Source organism: Dermacentor albipictus, chromosome 4 (assembly GCF_038994185.2).
Source record: "Dermacentor albipictus isolate Rhodes 1998 colony chromosome 4, USDA_Dalb.pri_finalv2, whole genome shotgun sequence".
NCBI classification, from domain to species: Eukaryota; Metazoa; Arthropoda; class Arachnida; order Ixodida; family Ixodidae; genus Dermacentor; species Dermacentor albipictus.
In genome coordinates, this window is record NC_091824.1 from 104,868,217 (window position 1) to 104,884,945 (window position 16,729).

Consider the following 16,729-nt stretch of genomic DNA (forward strand, 5'->3'; position numbering starts at 1 on the left):
CACAGGTACGACGATGTCAGGGTCATGGCTTTTTGGAGCCGTGCACGCACCTGGGGACGTGTAAATGCCGATACCCATATGCATGTGTCGTAAGCATATATGGAAAGGTTGACTGCATGTTGTAGAACCTCGGAAAGTCCAATGATTGCAAGGTTGAACAAAGTGGGGCTGAAAACCACGCCCTGTGGTACGCCACGGCCATCTGAACTTTGCACAAAGAAGGATATTTTGAATAGCTCCAAATCCACCGAAACATTCGCGGACCAATTCCATTATTTTCTAGCGCACCAACGATGGCTTCATGCGCCACGTTATCATAGGCGTCTTTCATATCAAGTGCAACCGATATATGTTTGAAGTGTTTTTCTCGTTGCACAGACGTCAGTAGGTCGATTACGTTGTCCACAGAGGAGCGGAATCTTATAAACCCATCCATGACCTCAGGGTATATGTTGTGGCACTCAAGATACCACTCGAGGCGCGTAAGAGCGATTCTCGCCAGTGGATCCCTGTCAGAGGGAACCACCCAGGAATAAACCGTGTAACGGTTTCTACAATAATAAAGCTCCTCCTCCTCCAAGACCTTCCCAACGCAGCTGGACAGCGCAATCGGTCGGTAAAATGCTAGGCCAAAGCGAATTCCCAGGCTTCAGGAGTGGTATCAAGCGGCTGGATTGCTTTAGCATGTATATAATACTGTTTAGCTCAAGCAGGCTCAGGTGACTGTTTGTAACCATTCTCTTTCTAAAGGCATATGTCAATATAAATCCACCTCCTGATTACAACTTGCAATGCACAACCAAAACTATCGACCGTGCGTGTTGCGGGGCACCGACGCACTGCAAACTCGGTAATCAGATAAGGGCGCAAAAAACACAGAACCCACACTCACATGCGGACAAACACACACGCACGTACCGGACCATGCGCCCGGCGTTTTCACGCGGCGAGTGCTGCACGTATACCCGTAACGCGGAGCCGCAAAGTCCCGAGAACAGGGAAGACAGAAAGCAACAAACTATTGCACTTACTGTCACCATAGTTTGCACTGTTTGGCGGACCTCGCGGCCAGATGTCTTCTTCACTCAAGGTCAAGTTTTTAGGAATTGAAGTGTTGAGAAACGCAGGGTTCCCGGCCCTGCCGTTGCTGGGAGACGAAGAGAGGAACGGGCGCGACGACTCCTCTCTGTCGATGACTCTCTTTATGGTGTACACGTACAGCTTTCGATAGTCGTCCAAAACGCTGGACAGGTATCCCCTGTTAAATGTACAAGAAAAGAAGCAAAAACTAAAACAAAATATTGCCTCTTAAAGATCATCCACCCACCGTGGTTGCTTAGTGGCTATGGTGTTGGGCTACTAAGCATGAGGTCGCCGGAGCTTAGAGTTATTGCGTGTTAAAGTTCCATTACGGCGTGCCTCAAAATCAGATCATGGTTTTGGCCCGTAAAACCCCATAATTTTTTTCTTTAAGTTCCACCAGTTTCTAATGCAGGAGCAATCTTCTTGGCTGCTCCTGGAGCGTCAGCACTTTTGGTGCGCTAAACGTTCACATACTTCATTTCAATTATACAGCATTGAAACGCCTTTAGAGCCATTTCAACAGCAGTGAGCGTCACTGCTGTCAAGGTATCGCTTTTTTATATTTCAAGCGTTAATAAATCACTCTCATAAAGCCATCAGCGAAAATACATGAGATGCTTCGATCACGTGTGCTACTCTGTGCCCCAGGTGAATATCGCGATGATTTAAGCCACGATGTCGCCCAAAGCCTTTCATAAATTCCATTGCATGTTGAGAAGAAGGTCAGACGAGACCTGACTGAGTCCAATAGCTATTACTTACCACTGGTCATCGTAGATACCATTTTCATTCTCGTTGTTGCCAACCCATACAATCAGGGAGGGATGGCGTTGAAGACGACGAACCTGTGCAGAAGTTCGAATTTGTTTATCACTGTTTATACCTCCCGTCATATCCGAAATGAACGCTACGTAGAAACATAAAGCCGGGGAATATTAGTAGCATGTTTTTTCATTACCACGAGAAGCACCTTGACCTTTATTACCCACGTTTTTATTTTCTTTCTTTTTATTACTCTCGCAATCGCTCAGTTTTTTTTTTCGTCGGTGCCAGGTGGTAGGCGCGAACCACAAAAGGCACGGCGGCATTGAACAACATTTTTCGTGTCCGAGAACGTCGCAGCTGTCAAGTTACAAGCCTTAATTTTAATAAAGGAGCCCCTTTTTGCAGGTAGCACAGGTCCCCTGTATACGATGGAAGAACTACTGAAAAGTTCGTCCTCGTAACGCGGCCTTTGGAATGCCGAAGCCCGCTTTCTGCGCTATCACATGTTGCCTCACTTGCCTACACTTTTATTTTATTTTATTTATTTGTACATACTGCAGCCCCTATATGGGGCTATTGCAGGAGTGGGTTAGACAAAAAAAAAGTCATACAAAAAAACAAGTAAACAATAACATATTAAAATTCACAAGAAATAAGGCAGATGACACAAATGAAACTCAAAATAACAGCAACACTGAGAGTCAGTACAAAAACGAGAATGAGTAAATACACTGTAACAACAAGAAAATACATAAAATCAGGTGTGGTTTTACTTTTAACAGTAAATCGTTTAATGGCAGTGACCTATTTGGTCCGGGAAATAAGTTCCAGAATTCAATAGTACGTGGGAAAAAGCTGTATTTATACATATTAGATCGAGCAAACTAAGGCTTAATATTAAGGTTATGGTGACTCCACTTGCCTCAGTGCAGCCTGCTGTGCGGGTTCATAACCGTGAAATGAAATCCCCTTGGCCTTGTCTGCAGTAGCCTTTGGTTCGTTTTTCTAAGTGACCATTCAAGCTTCAATTCTTTAACATACAATCACTGTGAGGAATCACTCTAAAGTGCTAAGCTGTCATCGTTCCCCGTTTTTCAAGAATAAGGCTGCCCTTGACCAAATTGCGTCCACTGAACTTGCAATTGCAAAACTTGGGCATATGGTTTGCGATTTGGCACTCACGAACTTCCAAAATGCACAACATGCGTTACTGCCTATGGAGCAGAAAGCCCTGCAAAGCCACCCTGACGGCGCACCTACCTGTTGGTGCACTTCAACGGCAACACTGCGAAGAAAGGCTTCGTCTGCGGGATAGCGGCTGACACAGAACATCAGGTCCTGCCAGATCATAATTCCAAGTTCGTCGGCGAGGTCGTAGAAGTAATCTGACTCGTAGATACCACCGCCCCATACACGAATCATATTCATATTGGCATCCTGCATATATATATATTTTTTTTCACTGCACCATTTTTGTGCAGCTCCGAACACCTATGAATACCACAAAAATCTCACTATCATAACAAATCTGCGTAATAGATGTGGCAGGAATCCTGTCATTGTATTAGTCGCAGTAAATGTTTTGATCTAGAAGACTACAGGGCTAATATCTTAAGTGAAAAAAGCAAACTTCAACTGCACTGCGGCACGAACAGTTGGTCAGGGGCTGAGCTGGCAATGCTTATTGTTCAAATGCCTATATAAAAAGAAACACGCACTACGTTAGATTGGACATAAGCGCTATATGTTCTTCCCAATCTCTGACAGCTAATTTTAGCGAAAAGAAGAAGCCTCTCGAGTAACTTCACCCACCGATAGCAGCATTCAGTTTAGCTATAAGTTGTATACCGTGCATCTGCATTATTTAAACGAACATACCAGTATCCAGTTGCCCATACATCTTCTTCCCTATCGTGAATAAGTAAATGTAACGCAGAAGTCTATCTTTCAAGTTACTTTCGCATTTTCAAGCGCTCCTTTTAAAGTTATATACCACAGACAACCTGCAAACAAAAAACAGTATTTTTTTTCACTAGACTGCTGTTTCAAATGAAGGCAACTTTCTTTTTAATTCAAAATTGTGGAGGTTGCGTTTGTCCGTTTGGTTGCGGCGCCATAACGCAGCGCGTTTTCGGCATAGGTGCCGCATCGCGACGAAGTCGCTTTCGAACTTCGCGCGCGCGGGCCACCGCTTTCCTTCTCTCTCTTTCCTCCGAGGGTGCCGTCAGCAGAGCAACCGTAAAGCACTTGCTGCTGCCCCCCCCCCCTTACGGACCCGGAGTTCATCCAGTTGGTCTGCTTGGGTGGCAACTCGCGTGCCCTCTCTCTCTCTGTGGCTCGAGCCGACCGGGGAAAGGGGTCACGCGGCGTGAAGCTCTCGGACGGACAGCGAAACGGTGCGTACTGAATTCTGATTCAGAACACCCGAGTCAGCCCTCTGATTGGTCTACCCGCACCGAGGGTCCTCGACTCGAGGCAGGTGCACAGCTATTCACTGCTCCTGTTCTGGAGGCAACGCCAAATATCACTTCACGTGCGCGGTCGTAATGCGCCGGGTCGCCCTCGGAGTCTACATCGAGCTGAAGAAACCTCGCCCTGGTAGCACGGTCGTGGGGCACCATCCTCCCGTATTGCGGCGTGTTACGGCGTTCTCTGATACTCACGTGTCACCCTTAATTTGCGAGAGTGCTCCGGCTCACGTGCACAGCGCATATAGGGTGTAACAGTTAGTCAACGCCAAGGTGATCGTCCAATACACGCGTTCCTTGTACCCTGGGCCTTCTCCTCCTTGCGTAGCTGTCTCGCTCTCAGTGGAGACCGAGCGATCGTCCGCCTCGCGCACACCCAACACACGCGGCTGAGCTGATCGTCCCACTGAGGGGCTCGGACCCTCTGACCCTCGCGGTGGTCAAGGTGACACCCGGTGCAGCACCGCGAGACGGTGACCAGAAGCGGGATGAACGCACCTTGGCGGACTGCAGCAGCTCTCGGACGTACTCTTCCGTAACCCTTTCCGGAAAGATGTCCGCTGGGACCCAGTTGCTACCTTTGGCGAATATTGGCACACCGTTGATACGAAAGTAGAATTTAGCGCCTTCATCGACTCCGTCTAGGACGCAAGCATTGAAAGAAAGAAAGAGTGTGAAATCCTTTGAATCATTCTACATAAATATATATATAAACAGACGAAATGGTTGGGGGGGAGGGGTTGAAGAGGGCACATGTTAGCCTTATAGGACCTTCTTTGTCGTAGCCACTTATCTTTATTGATGCATTCAACAAATGGGCTCAAATGTTTCTTTTCATAAAGCAAAAATATTAGAGCACTATCCGGCACGTTGCACAGTTGTTAATTCACGATTAATTTTATAATGTGAAGCAGTGTGAATATTGTCACGCGAACGCAGAAATATTAAATAAAGCTGACTTCAATGTTCCTGATATGTGTCTTGCCCAAGAACAAGCTTTCTTGATCGCTTCCTACAATTCCCAACACGAGAAAGCCATGCAAAAATAATGAGCACTATAGTATTGGCACAAAGCGAACGCTAAAGAAAACAGCTGTAGGCGGTGGATGGCACAAACTACGAAACAATAAAGTAGTGTTCTTTCAGCAGACGATGATTTATATATCTTGGAGGTCCTTTACCTATAGCATCTTCCTGGAGTTCAACGGTTCTAAACCCAAATTTGATCATCTTGTCGCACAGCTCGTCGTCGATAGACATAGTCACGTTGAGCTGGTACAGCTTCTGACTTCCGTAGCCGGTCGGCCACCAACGATCTATTTCTATAGCCTAGAGAAGCAGGAGATCACAATTTAGCTGCTCAGTATCAAGAACGCTATCATGAATCATAACCACTGTGTTCATATAAAGATGGTTTCATTAGCAGCATTAATCCATGCATTTTAAACCGGTAATGGCGGTTCTGATTCAGCGCGCAATGCTCGGCGTTTTGACGGCAGAAGAGATGTTCCTCCATTCCAACCACAGAAAATGCCGTAGATGTCCGCATGTAGCATACGCGTAAATAATTCAAAGCATTACTCATTACGATATTTCGATTGAAAAGAAGAAGTGAATCATTTTGGTCACCCAATGAAACCGTTTTATGTACATTGCTTACCGTTTCAATAAATGTACGCGTGGACCCCCTCGTTGCTTTTGACTGTTTTGGCGCCGCGCCCAATATGATTTCCACCGCGTAACAGATGACACAGCAACACTTTGCGCGTCATTTCCACAATATCGGTCCACTTTCAGTAGATTACAAGTACTTCGTTTACGTTTCTTGCTCCGCCGTCTCACCGATAAAAAAAAGCTTATAGCGAATTTTATCACACTCAGACAATGGTTTGATGTCGGCTTGATATAGGTTCTCTCGATTTTGCGCGCAGTTACATCAAGTTGACTTCAAGACACCGAATGCATTTCTACAACCACTTCCACGCAATGCGAAACAACCCTAGTGCTCTCGATTGGTCCCCTTATCCCTAACGAACACCCATGGCGGCGACACTCCTATGTTACCGTATTATTAGCACAACAGCAATTTCTTCGTGCAGTCGTACTCGGGCGCCTACCGCAAGCTGATATTTGGGCTGCCCCTGGTATGTCTGTGAACATGGCCGCAAACACAACAAAATAAAATAGGAAGATTTGCGCTACCTCGCAAAGCCACCACTCTACATCCATGGCAGCTGTTATCGCGACCATGCAAGCAAACTACTCAGTGCAAAGATAACTTCTCAAAAAGTTTTTCTAGGTAATTATGAACTATGGGAAAAAGTAGCTGCAGCAAAATGGTATTACGCATTCCGCCGCAAAAACAGAGCAACTTCACGCCAACGCACCCAATTTCAGCAGGATAAAAGAACGGTGAGAACAAAGCCTGAAAAGAACTCGCCTGTGGAACGACCACGGAAATTTTCACCTCCCCACTAAGCTCTTGAAATGATTGCGTGCGAGTTTTCAGCTTCTTGAGGATAACTGTTTTACTGCCCAAAAGAATGTCGCCCAGGCTGATAAAGATGGTCCCGTGTTTTGGTGCACGTGGAGCTAGCTTGAAGAACACGCCGACGTTGATGACCCATCCGAGCCCTCCGTATGCCGTGCCTGTAGTGAACAAGCAAGCAGAGGTAAATTATCATCATCATCCTCGTAATCGACATTATGCATATTTAGACACGACATCTGATGCTGTGTGCCACTATCGAAAAAGCCAAAACGTGGTCTGACGGGAATTATGCACTGCGCGCTCGGCAGTAATCGCATTACAACTTTAGGCTAATACGGAGTAATTAGTGATAAGGTACGGTATGCTCTTTACACGTACAGTCTAAAAGTAGGTACGAGTACACAGACGCATATACAGCTACGGAGAGTTTGCAGATGTGGCACACAGGAAGTGCTTAAGTACGCACAATCAATGTCAAACAAAAAATAAGTAAACAAGAAATGGGTATGTTCCAAAAACATATATAAGATATTACCTAACACAAGCTTTTCCCACGTAGGCGCAAATCAAGTACAGAAACTAATTTAAATAATAAACAACTAATTAGCGCGTACTTCGATGCTGGGAGCGACAAACTCGACGCGTAATCTTAATGAGGTTGTACAAATTTGCCTGGTTAGACATTACGAGATTAATCTATAATGGATTTTAACAATATCGCGTACGAAAATACGAATACGAATACGAATGAGAAAGAAAAAGGAATACTAGTATATACTAGTATTCTTTTTTCTTTAATATAAACATGTGAACACTTACCGCCTTGTCGGTTCGTACGCGATATTGTTAACATGTATCATCTATAGACTACTATCTTTCAAGCGAAGCTCTTGCGAAGGATTAGCGCTCAGCCGCAGCTTATTACAAGGCGTATATACGGATATTCTTTTCGTATATGTTCCTTTATCTGCGCCTTACCTTTGAAGCGCGTGTCAGCATGCCGATATCAGAGTTTAAGGAATATTGTTTATTAAATTCTTATTATCATTCATCCCTATACTTTCACACCCATTCTTCTCAGCTCCAGTGCAGAGTAGTAGCAGACTAGAGCGCATAAGCTTAGGTCGAGTTCTGTGAATTTCCTGTAAATAGCATTACTCTCTGTCTCGCTCTCTTGTTGCTGCTAACGGTAGTTTTCAGGGGAAGTGCGTTATTGCGCTTCTGCCGTGGGTCACGCAGTAAACTCACGTTGTGGTGTCGTCGACACAGTTACGTCTCGAATAACAGCTCTGTCGTAGGCCTCTAATTCAATCGTTTTCCTGCCGAAGAAACAGATAAAATTTAAGGGTCAGCCATTCGATCACCAGACTACGACATATTATTGCCTATTTAAAGTGTTTAGCGTATCCCCCAAACAAGGATCAACAAAACCTCTAACGCACTCCTAGAAATCACGATGGAATTTATTAAAGGAGACACTTGAGTAGATGATGTCACAATGGTGCTTACAGCCAGTCGCGGTAGCCCAACGACTAGGGCGTTTTGCTTCTGAGCACGAGGTCACCTGTTTGGTCCCTGCCTTGGCGGCCGTATTTCGATGGAGCCTGAAGTGTCGTACAGACCCCGACTCATGCCGGGACTACAAGTGGAAACAGGGTTTATTCCAGAGACATCTGGTCGTCGTATTCTTCATCTCGTGGATGCATGTGCCGTGCCGATGCGCGTATGCACGGCTCTGCAGTTGGCTCGATACGGCAGAACCGAATTGCGAAAACTCTCGTGCAGTTATATAGGTACACGTTAAAGAAATGTAGGTGGTCAAAATTAAAACCCGCGGTCCCCCACTTATAATCACCAGCTTATAATCAGATTGTTATTTAGGCACGTAAAACCCCAGAATTAATTTTTAATGGTGCTTCCGGTGTACTCACTGATTCAATCATATTAGAAGGGCGTCAAATTTGACTTCTGCTAGAGACCTTTCTTGCTTCATGTTTGCTTTCGGTAGAGATGCTTCAATTTTTTTCGTTTTCTCATATACTCCGTTCCATACATAGTAGTCAATGCTGTGGAAGCTACGCAAGAAGGTCGGTCGAGAAAAATTAACACTCCGCGCTTTCTGCCTATGCTTCGCTGCACGCCAACAGCGTTCGCTCGCACGGGAGGCTCCTCGCGACGGGTTGCAAATAAAATAACCCGAAGAGAGCAATAAAAATAAAAATGACCTAAAACAAGACATTAGCGGCCGTATAATACAGTGTGTTTATTTCCAAGTATTAAAACTTGATTCATTCAATATTGAGCCTATATAAACAACAGTTGCGCACAAGTGTGGTCACAAAACACCGAACTATATCCAAGTGCAAGCGAAACCGCTGCAAGAAGTCTCTCTAGCCCCCACAGCTATGATTGCTGCGTATGGAACGGAATATAGTCACAAGTACGTGGTCATGGTCACCATGGTCATTTGTTTGTTGCTAACTTTTTCCCAAGTGCTCATCGATATTTCAACAGAGGGTTAGAATAATCATACACGCACATGGTATGCTATACATTCCTAGAAAAGAGTGACGCGTGACATATCTTGCTTATTTCTAAAAAAATAGAATAAACAACGTACAATGACTAAGCTTTTAAGCTGCGAGCCGGCTTGGTCGTCCTTGGCAAATTTAGTCTCGTTCTCTTGGTACAATGAAGTACCGCAGCTCTGCGGTGACGGTGCATCCAGTCAAGAAAAAAAAAAGCCTTCACTGCTTCTGCAGTGCGTGAAAGCAACAGTGGTGGCGCGAAGTACTGTACGGAGCATAGCAATAAAGTAGCAGAATAGAGACGCATGCGCCGCGGGAGACAATCAACCAGCTCCGCTGCGAGCAAGCGACCTCGCCCTCGTCTTTTTCGGTGCAATTTCGACGCCCCTGGCAAAGCCCGCCTCGAAAAAAGTAAAAACCGAGTCATAGAAACGTCCCTCCCCTACTCATTTAACCTTGTTTCGGGCTTCAATGCATTCTGTGACTTCGTTACAGCCAGGTATTGTGCACGTCGCGTGAGAAATCTGAAAGGGCGCAACCGTCTAAGATTTTACTTAGCGTATACTGTGCGATGTGCACTAACCAAATTCCTGTTGACGGGAACGACGGCCCCCAGTCCCAGCTGAACGAGCAGGGCATCTTGCGGATCAAGTTCACGTGGCAATGTCCCCTCTGAATAGGTGGAGGACACAGTGGCAAGACGGGGCTTGACACTCTGGTTCGTTCCTCGTGCTTACGAAGGGCGTACAACACCGGTGACTGGCAGCTCACCACGATGCTGTTGTTCCTCTGCGTTTGCGGGTCGAAAAAAGCACGATGCGTTGATTGCATGAACGATTTTGGGCTGGCTTGTTGTGCACCGTCTTCAGTCGTAAAGTGAGTAACGGGTGGTGGAGCCTGAATGATAGGCGAAAACAGCCGCTTCTGTTTTCAGTAAGATATCGCTAGAGAGTTATAACTTTGGTACGTTAACCAATGAACATCGCTGGTCTTCATTCATTCCGACATTGCCATCCCGTTTCTCAATCTGACACTCAAGAAGCTTCGATATAACAGAAGGAGAAAAAAAACCATCACACCCACCAGGTCTCCCTAAATTGGTTAACACGAGCTGTGAATCTTCAGCTATAAGCCGTTAATAAACGGAAACGTTAAATACCCCGCAAACGGTCCTATACTTCAAGTGCATAATGTTTCTTTGCGCATGAAACAAGTCAGCGGTACGTCCCTATACAGGAACATCCATTGGTAATAGGTTCAGCGAAACTTTGTGCAATAGCAAACACTGATCGATCAAGTAACGTCTAGGGCTGGAATCGACGCTTCTATACAAGAGGTCTTGTCTTGGTCAGGGCAACAACTGCTTGGCCCCTTGTCGGAATGTCAGTTCCAACCCTTAATGATCACGTCAAATCTCCATCTTCCGGTGAACTTCACGTTTTGCTTAGTGTAAAGGGGTGTAGAGCATTTTGTCGGTCATTAGCAAGCCAAGCATCATTTTTGCGCTGAAGGTGGCATAGGCTTAGAGCTCACCCTGAGAACCAATCTCACGCCGACTTCGTAGCGAATGAACATGTTTTCCGTCTTCAATACGTTGACGCCGTTCAAAGTCACCGTGCAGACCGTGTCAATACCATGAGCCACGAGCCTTATAGACCGGTAACCGAAAATGTACGTGGGAACTGCGAGCATGGCAGCGACAACAAAATTTTGAGCATGGGGCATCTGGCACAGGGCTTAGCAAGGACATGACACTGAAAATTCATTTTTATTTTATTTTTAGTTCTTCAATTTTGCTTTCTCACTCTACCAAACCTTGTCTATCTCTTGTTCGACTTATATCAATGATATCAATGATTTAACGTAGGAATTTATCCTTTGGGCCCTTATCATTAGAGAGCTTGTTATGCCATTCTTGTTTCTTAAATAACCAAAGCATATCAGCTAAGGCTCTGGGCTATTTTAAACAAACGAATTATTCTCGAACCTCTGACAAGTTTCTCAAATATTTTTTTCTACTTTTGTGCGTGTGTGTGTGTGAATGGAGTGAACTTCACTACTTATGAACAGTTAACTGAACCGATCTCACGCTATCAAATTTTGTGACGTTATGCCGAGCTTGTGCATTAACTCAAAGCGATGAGGCCCTTGTTTTTTTTTTTTTTTAAGTCTGATCTGGTTTACCAGGCCTCTCTTCATGCAAAAGTAGCAGTATGTGCTTCACGAAAGCAGGAACATAATTTACTCGTAAGGCCCGTCTTCTTCAGTGTCCTGTATCAGCATTAAGCGATCAGCTTTAAAAGTAAGCCATACCAACACGAGAGGTTAACAATTCATTTTTGAGCAGTTATTTGTAGGCGAATAAGTTCCTCGCAGTGTCTTGCGAGTGCTTGTTGAAACGCAGGGAACTCTGAGGAAGGCTTAGAGTAGCTTACGTGTAAAGCTTCTGTAGAATGTCCAGTTTTCCAGAGCAACCCATTCGTAGTGCAAATCATTTTCGCCATAATACGGTTCATCTATTACACCAGCCATCTTGAGATCTGTATATATCCCGCCAGGCACATTGCTGGGTACGCTGATGGCTGCATATTAGAGAAGAATAGTGAGGCGGCTTCGCATGATGCGTGACACGTGACAGCAGCCATATGTCCCTTGACAGTTGCTGTTTTTACAGAGCTGCCCATAGTCTGTAACCTGTGAACGCATTTAGCGTGACACCCTGGTGAAGAACCAGGTGATGTATCTGTTTTTTTTTTCTTCTTGTATAGGCTATACCACAGTTATTAGCAGCCAGTTTATCTTCACATACGTGCACACATACATTTGTCTTGGTACTGCGGTGTTCTTAGACACTCTGGCTCGTTTCTTTGACCATGCAGCGAACAACTAAGATGCGAGTATTTTATTACTTACTGCAAGAAACGACCTATTCTAGAGTAGTTTAAATCAACATCACTTTTAAATCACTCCACCCAAACCTTCTTGCAGCTGTTATAAATATTTTTGTTGACGTGTGGCTTAAAAAGTAACTTGCTTACAGTAATATAAACCGACTCCCAACGCTACTACAGAACTACATATTTAACTCCAACAGTACAGCTGTCTGTAATTATTCCCAGGGATCGCTTAGACATGCAACTACTCTTCAAACAACAAAGAACGTCAACTCTGTCGTCTTATCATGCGCAGTTAGTGTTCAACAAACGAAAGTAGTGGTAGGGAATGGGTCTGTGAAATTTACATGAATGCGTACATACATTCGAACGCATGCAAAATACTACTCACTTACAGCCATTGCTGTTGTTGACTGTCCACCGCCCATTCAGTGAAAGTCGTTCGAATCCCACTACGTCGCTCGTAAAAATGAGAAGGCTTGCCAGATTCACATTCCACACCATCTTTGTTCTTGTTCCCCTTCAATGGCTCATTCCCAGCACGGGGTAATTCGCCAGAAACCGGGTGGTTTCACAAGTGTTTTTAAGAAGCTTATAACCTAGATAAAACTGACAATATTGCAATATTGAGAGTTATAATAGAGCTTGAGATAAAATATTTTAAATAAAGAAATAAAATAAAGATTCAACAGATAATATTAAAAGTTTATTAAGAGTATCGTTTCGTTCCTCTAATAAAGTTCTAAATTGCAAGAAAAGCGTAGCTATGACTGAATCCCAGTTGAGATTGATGTAACTTCTAAATGATTTCTTTACCATGAAAATCGTCAGCAAGATAGGAAAAAAATTCTCTATAGACTCGGGTATATTTCAAGGGTGCTATAACTACTATTATTATTATTATTATTATTATTATTATTATTATTATTATTATTATTATTATTATTATTATTATTATTATTATTATTATTTGAAATGAAAACACACATATACCATGGACAGATATGGAAATGGTGAAAGAACAGGCTGGCAACTGCCACCAAGAGAGGCACAAGGCATGCCTATAGTTAGGAAGGAGGGATTAGAAAAAGAAGTTGAAAATAGGGAGAAGGAAATAAAGAATTAACGAAAAGCACAATGAAAGTCCACAAAGACTAAAGTAAGAAATAAAGTAAAGAAACGCCAAAGAATAAAGTGCACCGGAAAGAGCAGACACGCAGGAACACACAAACAAAAATAAGAAAAAGCGCGCAGTTCGCATTAACTGAACTAATGTAAAGAAAGCAAGAATGAACCAGCAAGATCAAGAAAATTCCGTCTCTCGCAAAGAAACGATATTTTGTACAACAGAGAAATAAATTCGGTTTCTTGTAGTAATGTAGTCAGAGCACGATGAGCCTGGTCGCGTCGAGAAGCACCACCACTCGGATACAGGCAATCCCTGTATTCCTGAGGCATTAACCCTCGCATTTAAATAATACAGGCAGTCATCGAGGATCGTACACTCCAGGCCCAGCAGAACATAGTCGCTTAATAGCGATGTGCTGCGTAAGGAAAGCAGGACACTCTAATTTAGGGTGCTCACCTGCCTTGCAGGGGCTAGAGTACGCACACGACGGGCTGTACACACGTTCTTCGGTATACTCCATCGGACATCAGAGACAGCCAACCCTTAACTCTGGCACGACGTGATAAGTCTCGACCAGGAACTGGGAGACGAAACGAGCCTTTTGCAAAATGCCGATATGGGTGCTGCTTGAGGAGGTACTGACGAACAGTAACACAGAGATGGTAAAGCCAGGCCACACATGTGTAAAAAAGATGTTAGCGGCGGAATACGGCAGCGCAGTCTTGCAAACTTCAAGTTTCCTTGGGGAACGCTAATTATTATTCCAGGGTAAACACAGATGATTAAAGCCATCAGACTATGTCAGGGTAGGTTTTAAGGAATTTTTAAATGTGAAGAAATTATGTACCCTAGTCACGGTTAGATAAACGGTAGTCAGCCGAACAGAGATAACATGCCCATCGAGGAGTACCCATGCGAGTGAACCTGTCACTTCATTCAAGCACAATCGACAGCGATCTGGTTCCCAGGGCAAGCGAAGTTGCCGCAAGATGCGTAGGAACCACTTGTGAAATTTGGGGGTGTATGCAGTAGGTGATGCGCACACAGAAAGCGAGTCGGTCACAATAACAGCTAATGAAGCATTTTGGTAAAGTTTTCGTAACACTAACACAATCGTAAGTATTTCTGCCAGAAATGTGTGCGTGAAATCAGGAAAGTGAAAGGAGAAAGACCATTGAAGAGATGCAGAGAACATCTCGACTCCTGCCTTCCTTCTCAATGCATAGAGGGGCGTCAGTATATAGTTATTACGTTGCCAGAAACGATTTCCCTTAAGTAGTCTTGTAAGGTATCAGTATATGTCTGGTGGACAATAGTTTAGCGTGATTTGGACAGATGTATTCGGAACCAAATTTTTAAGCTTCGTAAGACGCCATACGAAAGGTGAACATGATGCACACGCACACTAAAGAGTTTTAATTGTGCTTGCACAAATATTACCGGAGGGCTGTGTAACCGCGACTACGATATGTCATAAAAACTCAGACTTGCCAGTCATATATAGATACTTATAGCAAATGTTTTCCAAAAAATCATGTTTAAAAATTTAGGAACCATAGTAATGCGAAATCTACAGGCTTGGGAGGGTATACGAGCTTAGTGGTGCAAAATTGTGGTGGCAGCAAATTTTACTTGCTCAAGGCATAAGCGCAGATCTTCTCATTATAAAAGTACAAGGTGTTTAAATTTATAGATAGGGGCCACCAGAATATAATACGCGGCCGAACTCTATAGTTTGGGCAGAACGTACATTTCACACATCGTCAGTAGAGTGTCCCTGCTTTTCTTTCGCATGCACTTGCTTTATACAAATACAAAGCCTCCTTATGTACCTTAACGTAATAAAAGAAACATTACTAGTTATCATTTCTTTTGAGTAATTCGTTTGTCACTCGGCACTAAAATTGATTGTTAGCAGAGCTGGTCAGATGTCAGTATGACTCCGCTTACAAAGCAGCCATAATAAAACGTCAAAAACAATTAAGGCGGAAGCCATCCCTAATGATTATCTATGTCACATGAAGCGTTTCTGAAATTTACAGACGACGCAAACGTGTGCAAAGAGTGGCGACGATGGTATAACGACTATGGCTTGACAACGGTGACGACTACAGCGCGGCGACGACTACATGATGAGTCGTAGTCAAAGCCATCATGATGATACCATCGCCTTAATTTGCGCTACATCCTGCGTATGTAACATGCGCGGTGGCTTTTCGAGCTGCACTATCTCCACGGGATGAGCCCACATTTTGCGGAGACGAAATCGGAGTGTCCTTGCGCGTGACCTTGCTCTGACCTTTGCTCCGGCTAGACAAAGAAACGCTTTACATTTAAACGGACGGCGATCGAGGTAGATAGAGCTTTATGCAATGTCGAATGCTGGCACTGACGTTGTTAACATGCGCTGCAAGCGTTGTGCGCAAGAGGCATTCTCCACCGAGAAATCGCTTGGCAAACACGTTTTGCGACTCGGAGCGATAGTTCACGTGGACTGACCTTTTGCGTTTAGGGACATCTAGCAATGACTCTGCAAGCGTGCAGTCAATCACGTATACGTTGCGGCAAGGTCACGGGCAGCATACAACCTTCAAGCATACCCACAACCAAAGAACATTAGAATGCCCGTGAATGAAGAGGAGGAGCAGAGCGTTTATTCTGAAAAGATTGGAGCTATAGCCTGATGTGGAAGTCAGATGTGTGGAGGAAATGATAAGTTTGCTTAGTGGCGCGATCCATATTAGAGTAGCTCCTATGCCAAACAGGCTCTCGGATCCGGCAGTGTATGCCGGACTCGACCGCAAATGCTGACAGCGCACACAATGTGGGCTTCTTATCCTCGGCGGACCCAGTCGGCCAGATCCACTCCTCGCAACAGTTCAGAGAGACAAGTGAGACGAATGCGTACTCTGCTTAATAATAACGATGCTTCTCAAACAGCTGTGGTCCTCCAGTAGGTTTTTATCCAGTGCCTCTGCGGAAGTGATCCGTTTTGAGTAAATTTTGTTCAAAGTTTTACTGCAGGCATCGTCCGCGACTACTACGAAAATTGCAAACCAGATTGAAAACCAGACAAAACCAGTCCACAGCAGCTGTCACTGGCAAAGAAACATTGAATAACTTAAGGTTCGCGATGTAGCCGAGATTGGCAGATATCGAAATCCTGTTGCACCGCTTCCTCCTAGCGTACAAAATTTATAAGCAGCACAGTAATCGGAGCGCAGTTAGCAGCTGGGGCTTAGGCGGGATGAACTTTCCTGACGCTATCTATGCGTCCGTTCACAGTTTCTCGACCTTTTGGATTCAGCTCATACAACCGCACAGCACATAGCACGGTGTGCCTCTTGTACACGCCCGAATGACCTGTGTGC

General features: G+C 44.5%; 1 protein-coding gene across 4 annotated transcripts in view; it reads right to left on the minus strand.

Moving 5' to 3' along the window:
• LOC139059673 (beta-mannosidase-like) overlaps nucleotides 1-12,745 on the minus strand; it is a 32,833-nt gene extending 20,088 nt beyond the window's left edge. For 3 of the 4 annotated variants that reach the window (XR_011514304.1, XM_070538102.1, XM_070538100.1), the window contains exons 1-11: nucleotides 12,625-12,745; nucleotides 11,771-11,917; nucleotides 10,869-11,017; nucleotides 9,919-10,124; nucleotides 8,056-8,126; nucleotides 6,757-6,965; nucleotides 5,498-5,645; nucleotides 4,815-4,957; nucleotides 3,109-3,285; nucleotides 1,846-1,928; nucleotides 1,032-1,258 (exon numbers count right to left, since the gene is read on the minus strand). Coding sequence is in view for 3 of the 4 variants with exons in the window: in XM_070538102.1 (XP_070394203.1) it covers nucleotides 1,032-1,258; nucleotides 1,846-1,928; nucleotides 3,109-3,285; nucleotides 4,815-4,957; nucleotides 5,498-5,645; nucleotides 6,757-6,965; nucleotides 8,056-8,126; nucleotides 9,919-10,124; nucleotides 10,869-11,017; nucleotides 11,771-11,917; nucleotides 12,625-12,733 (1,669 nt within the window). In the remaining variant the exon portion in view is untranslated. Of the gene's footprint in view, nucleotides 1-1,031; nucleotides 1,259-1,845; nucleotides 1,929-3,108; nucleotides 3,286-4,814; nucleotides 4,958-5,497; nucleotides 5,646-6,756; nucleotides 6,966-8,055; nucleotides 8,127-9,918; nucleotides 10,125-10,868; nucleotides 11,018-11,770; nucleotides 11,918-12,620 lie in introns of all 4 variants that reach the window. The other variant, XM_070538101.1, reaches the window with a different exon arrangement.
• Nucleotides 12,746-16,729: the final 3,984 nt, after the last annotated feature.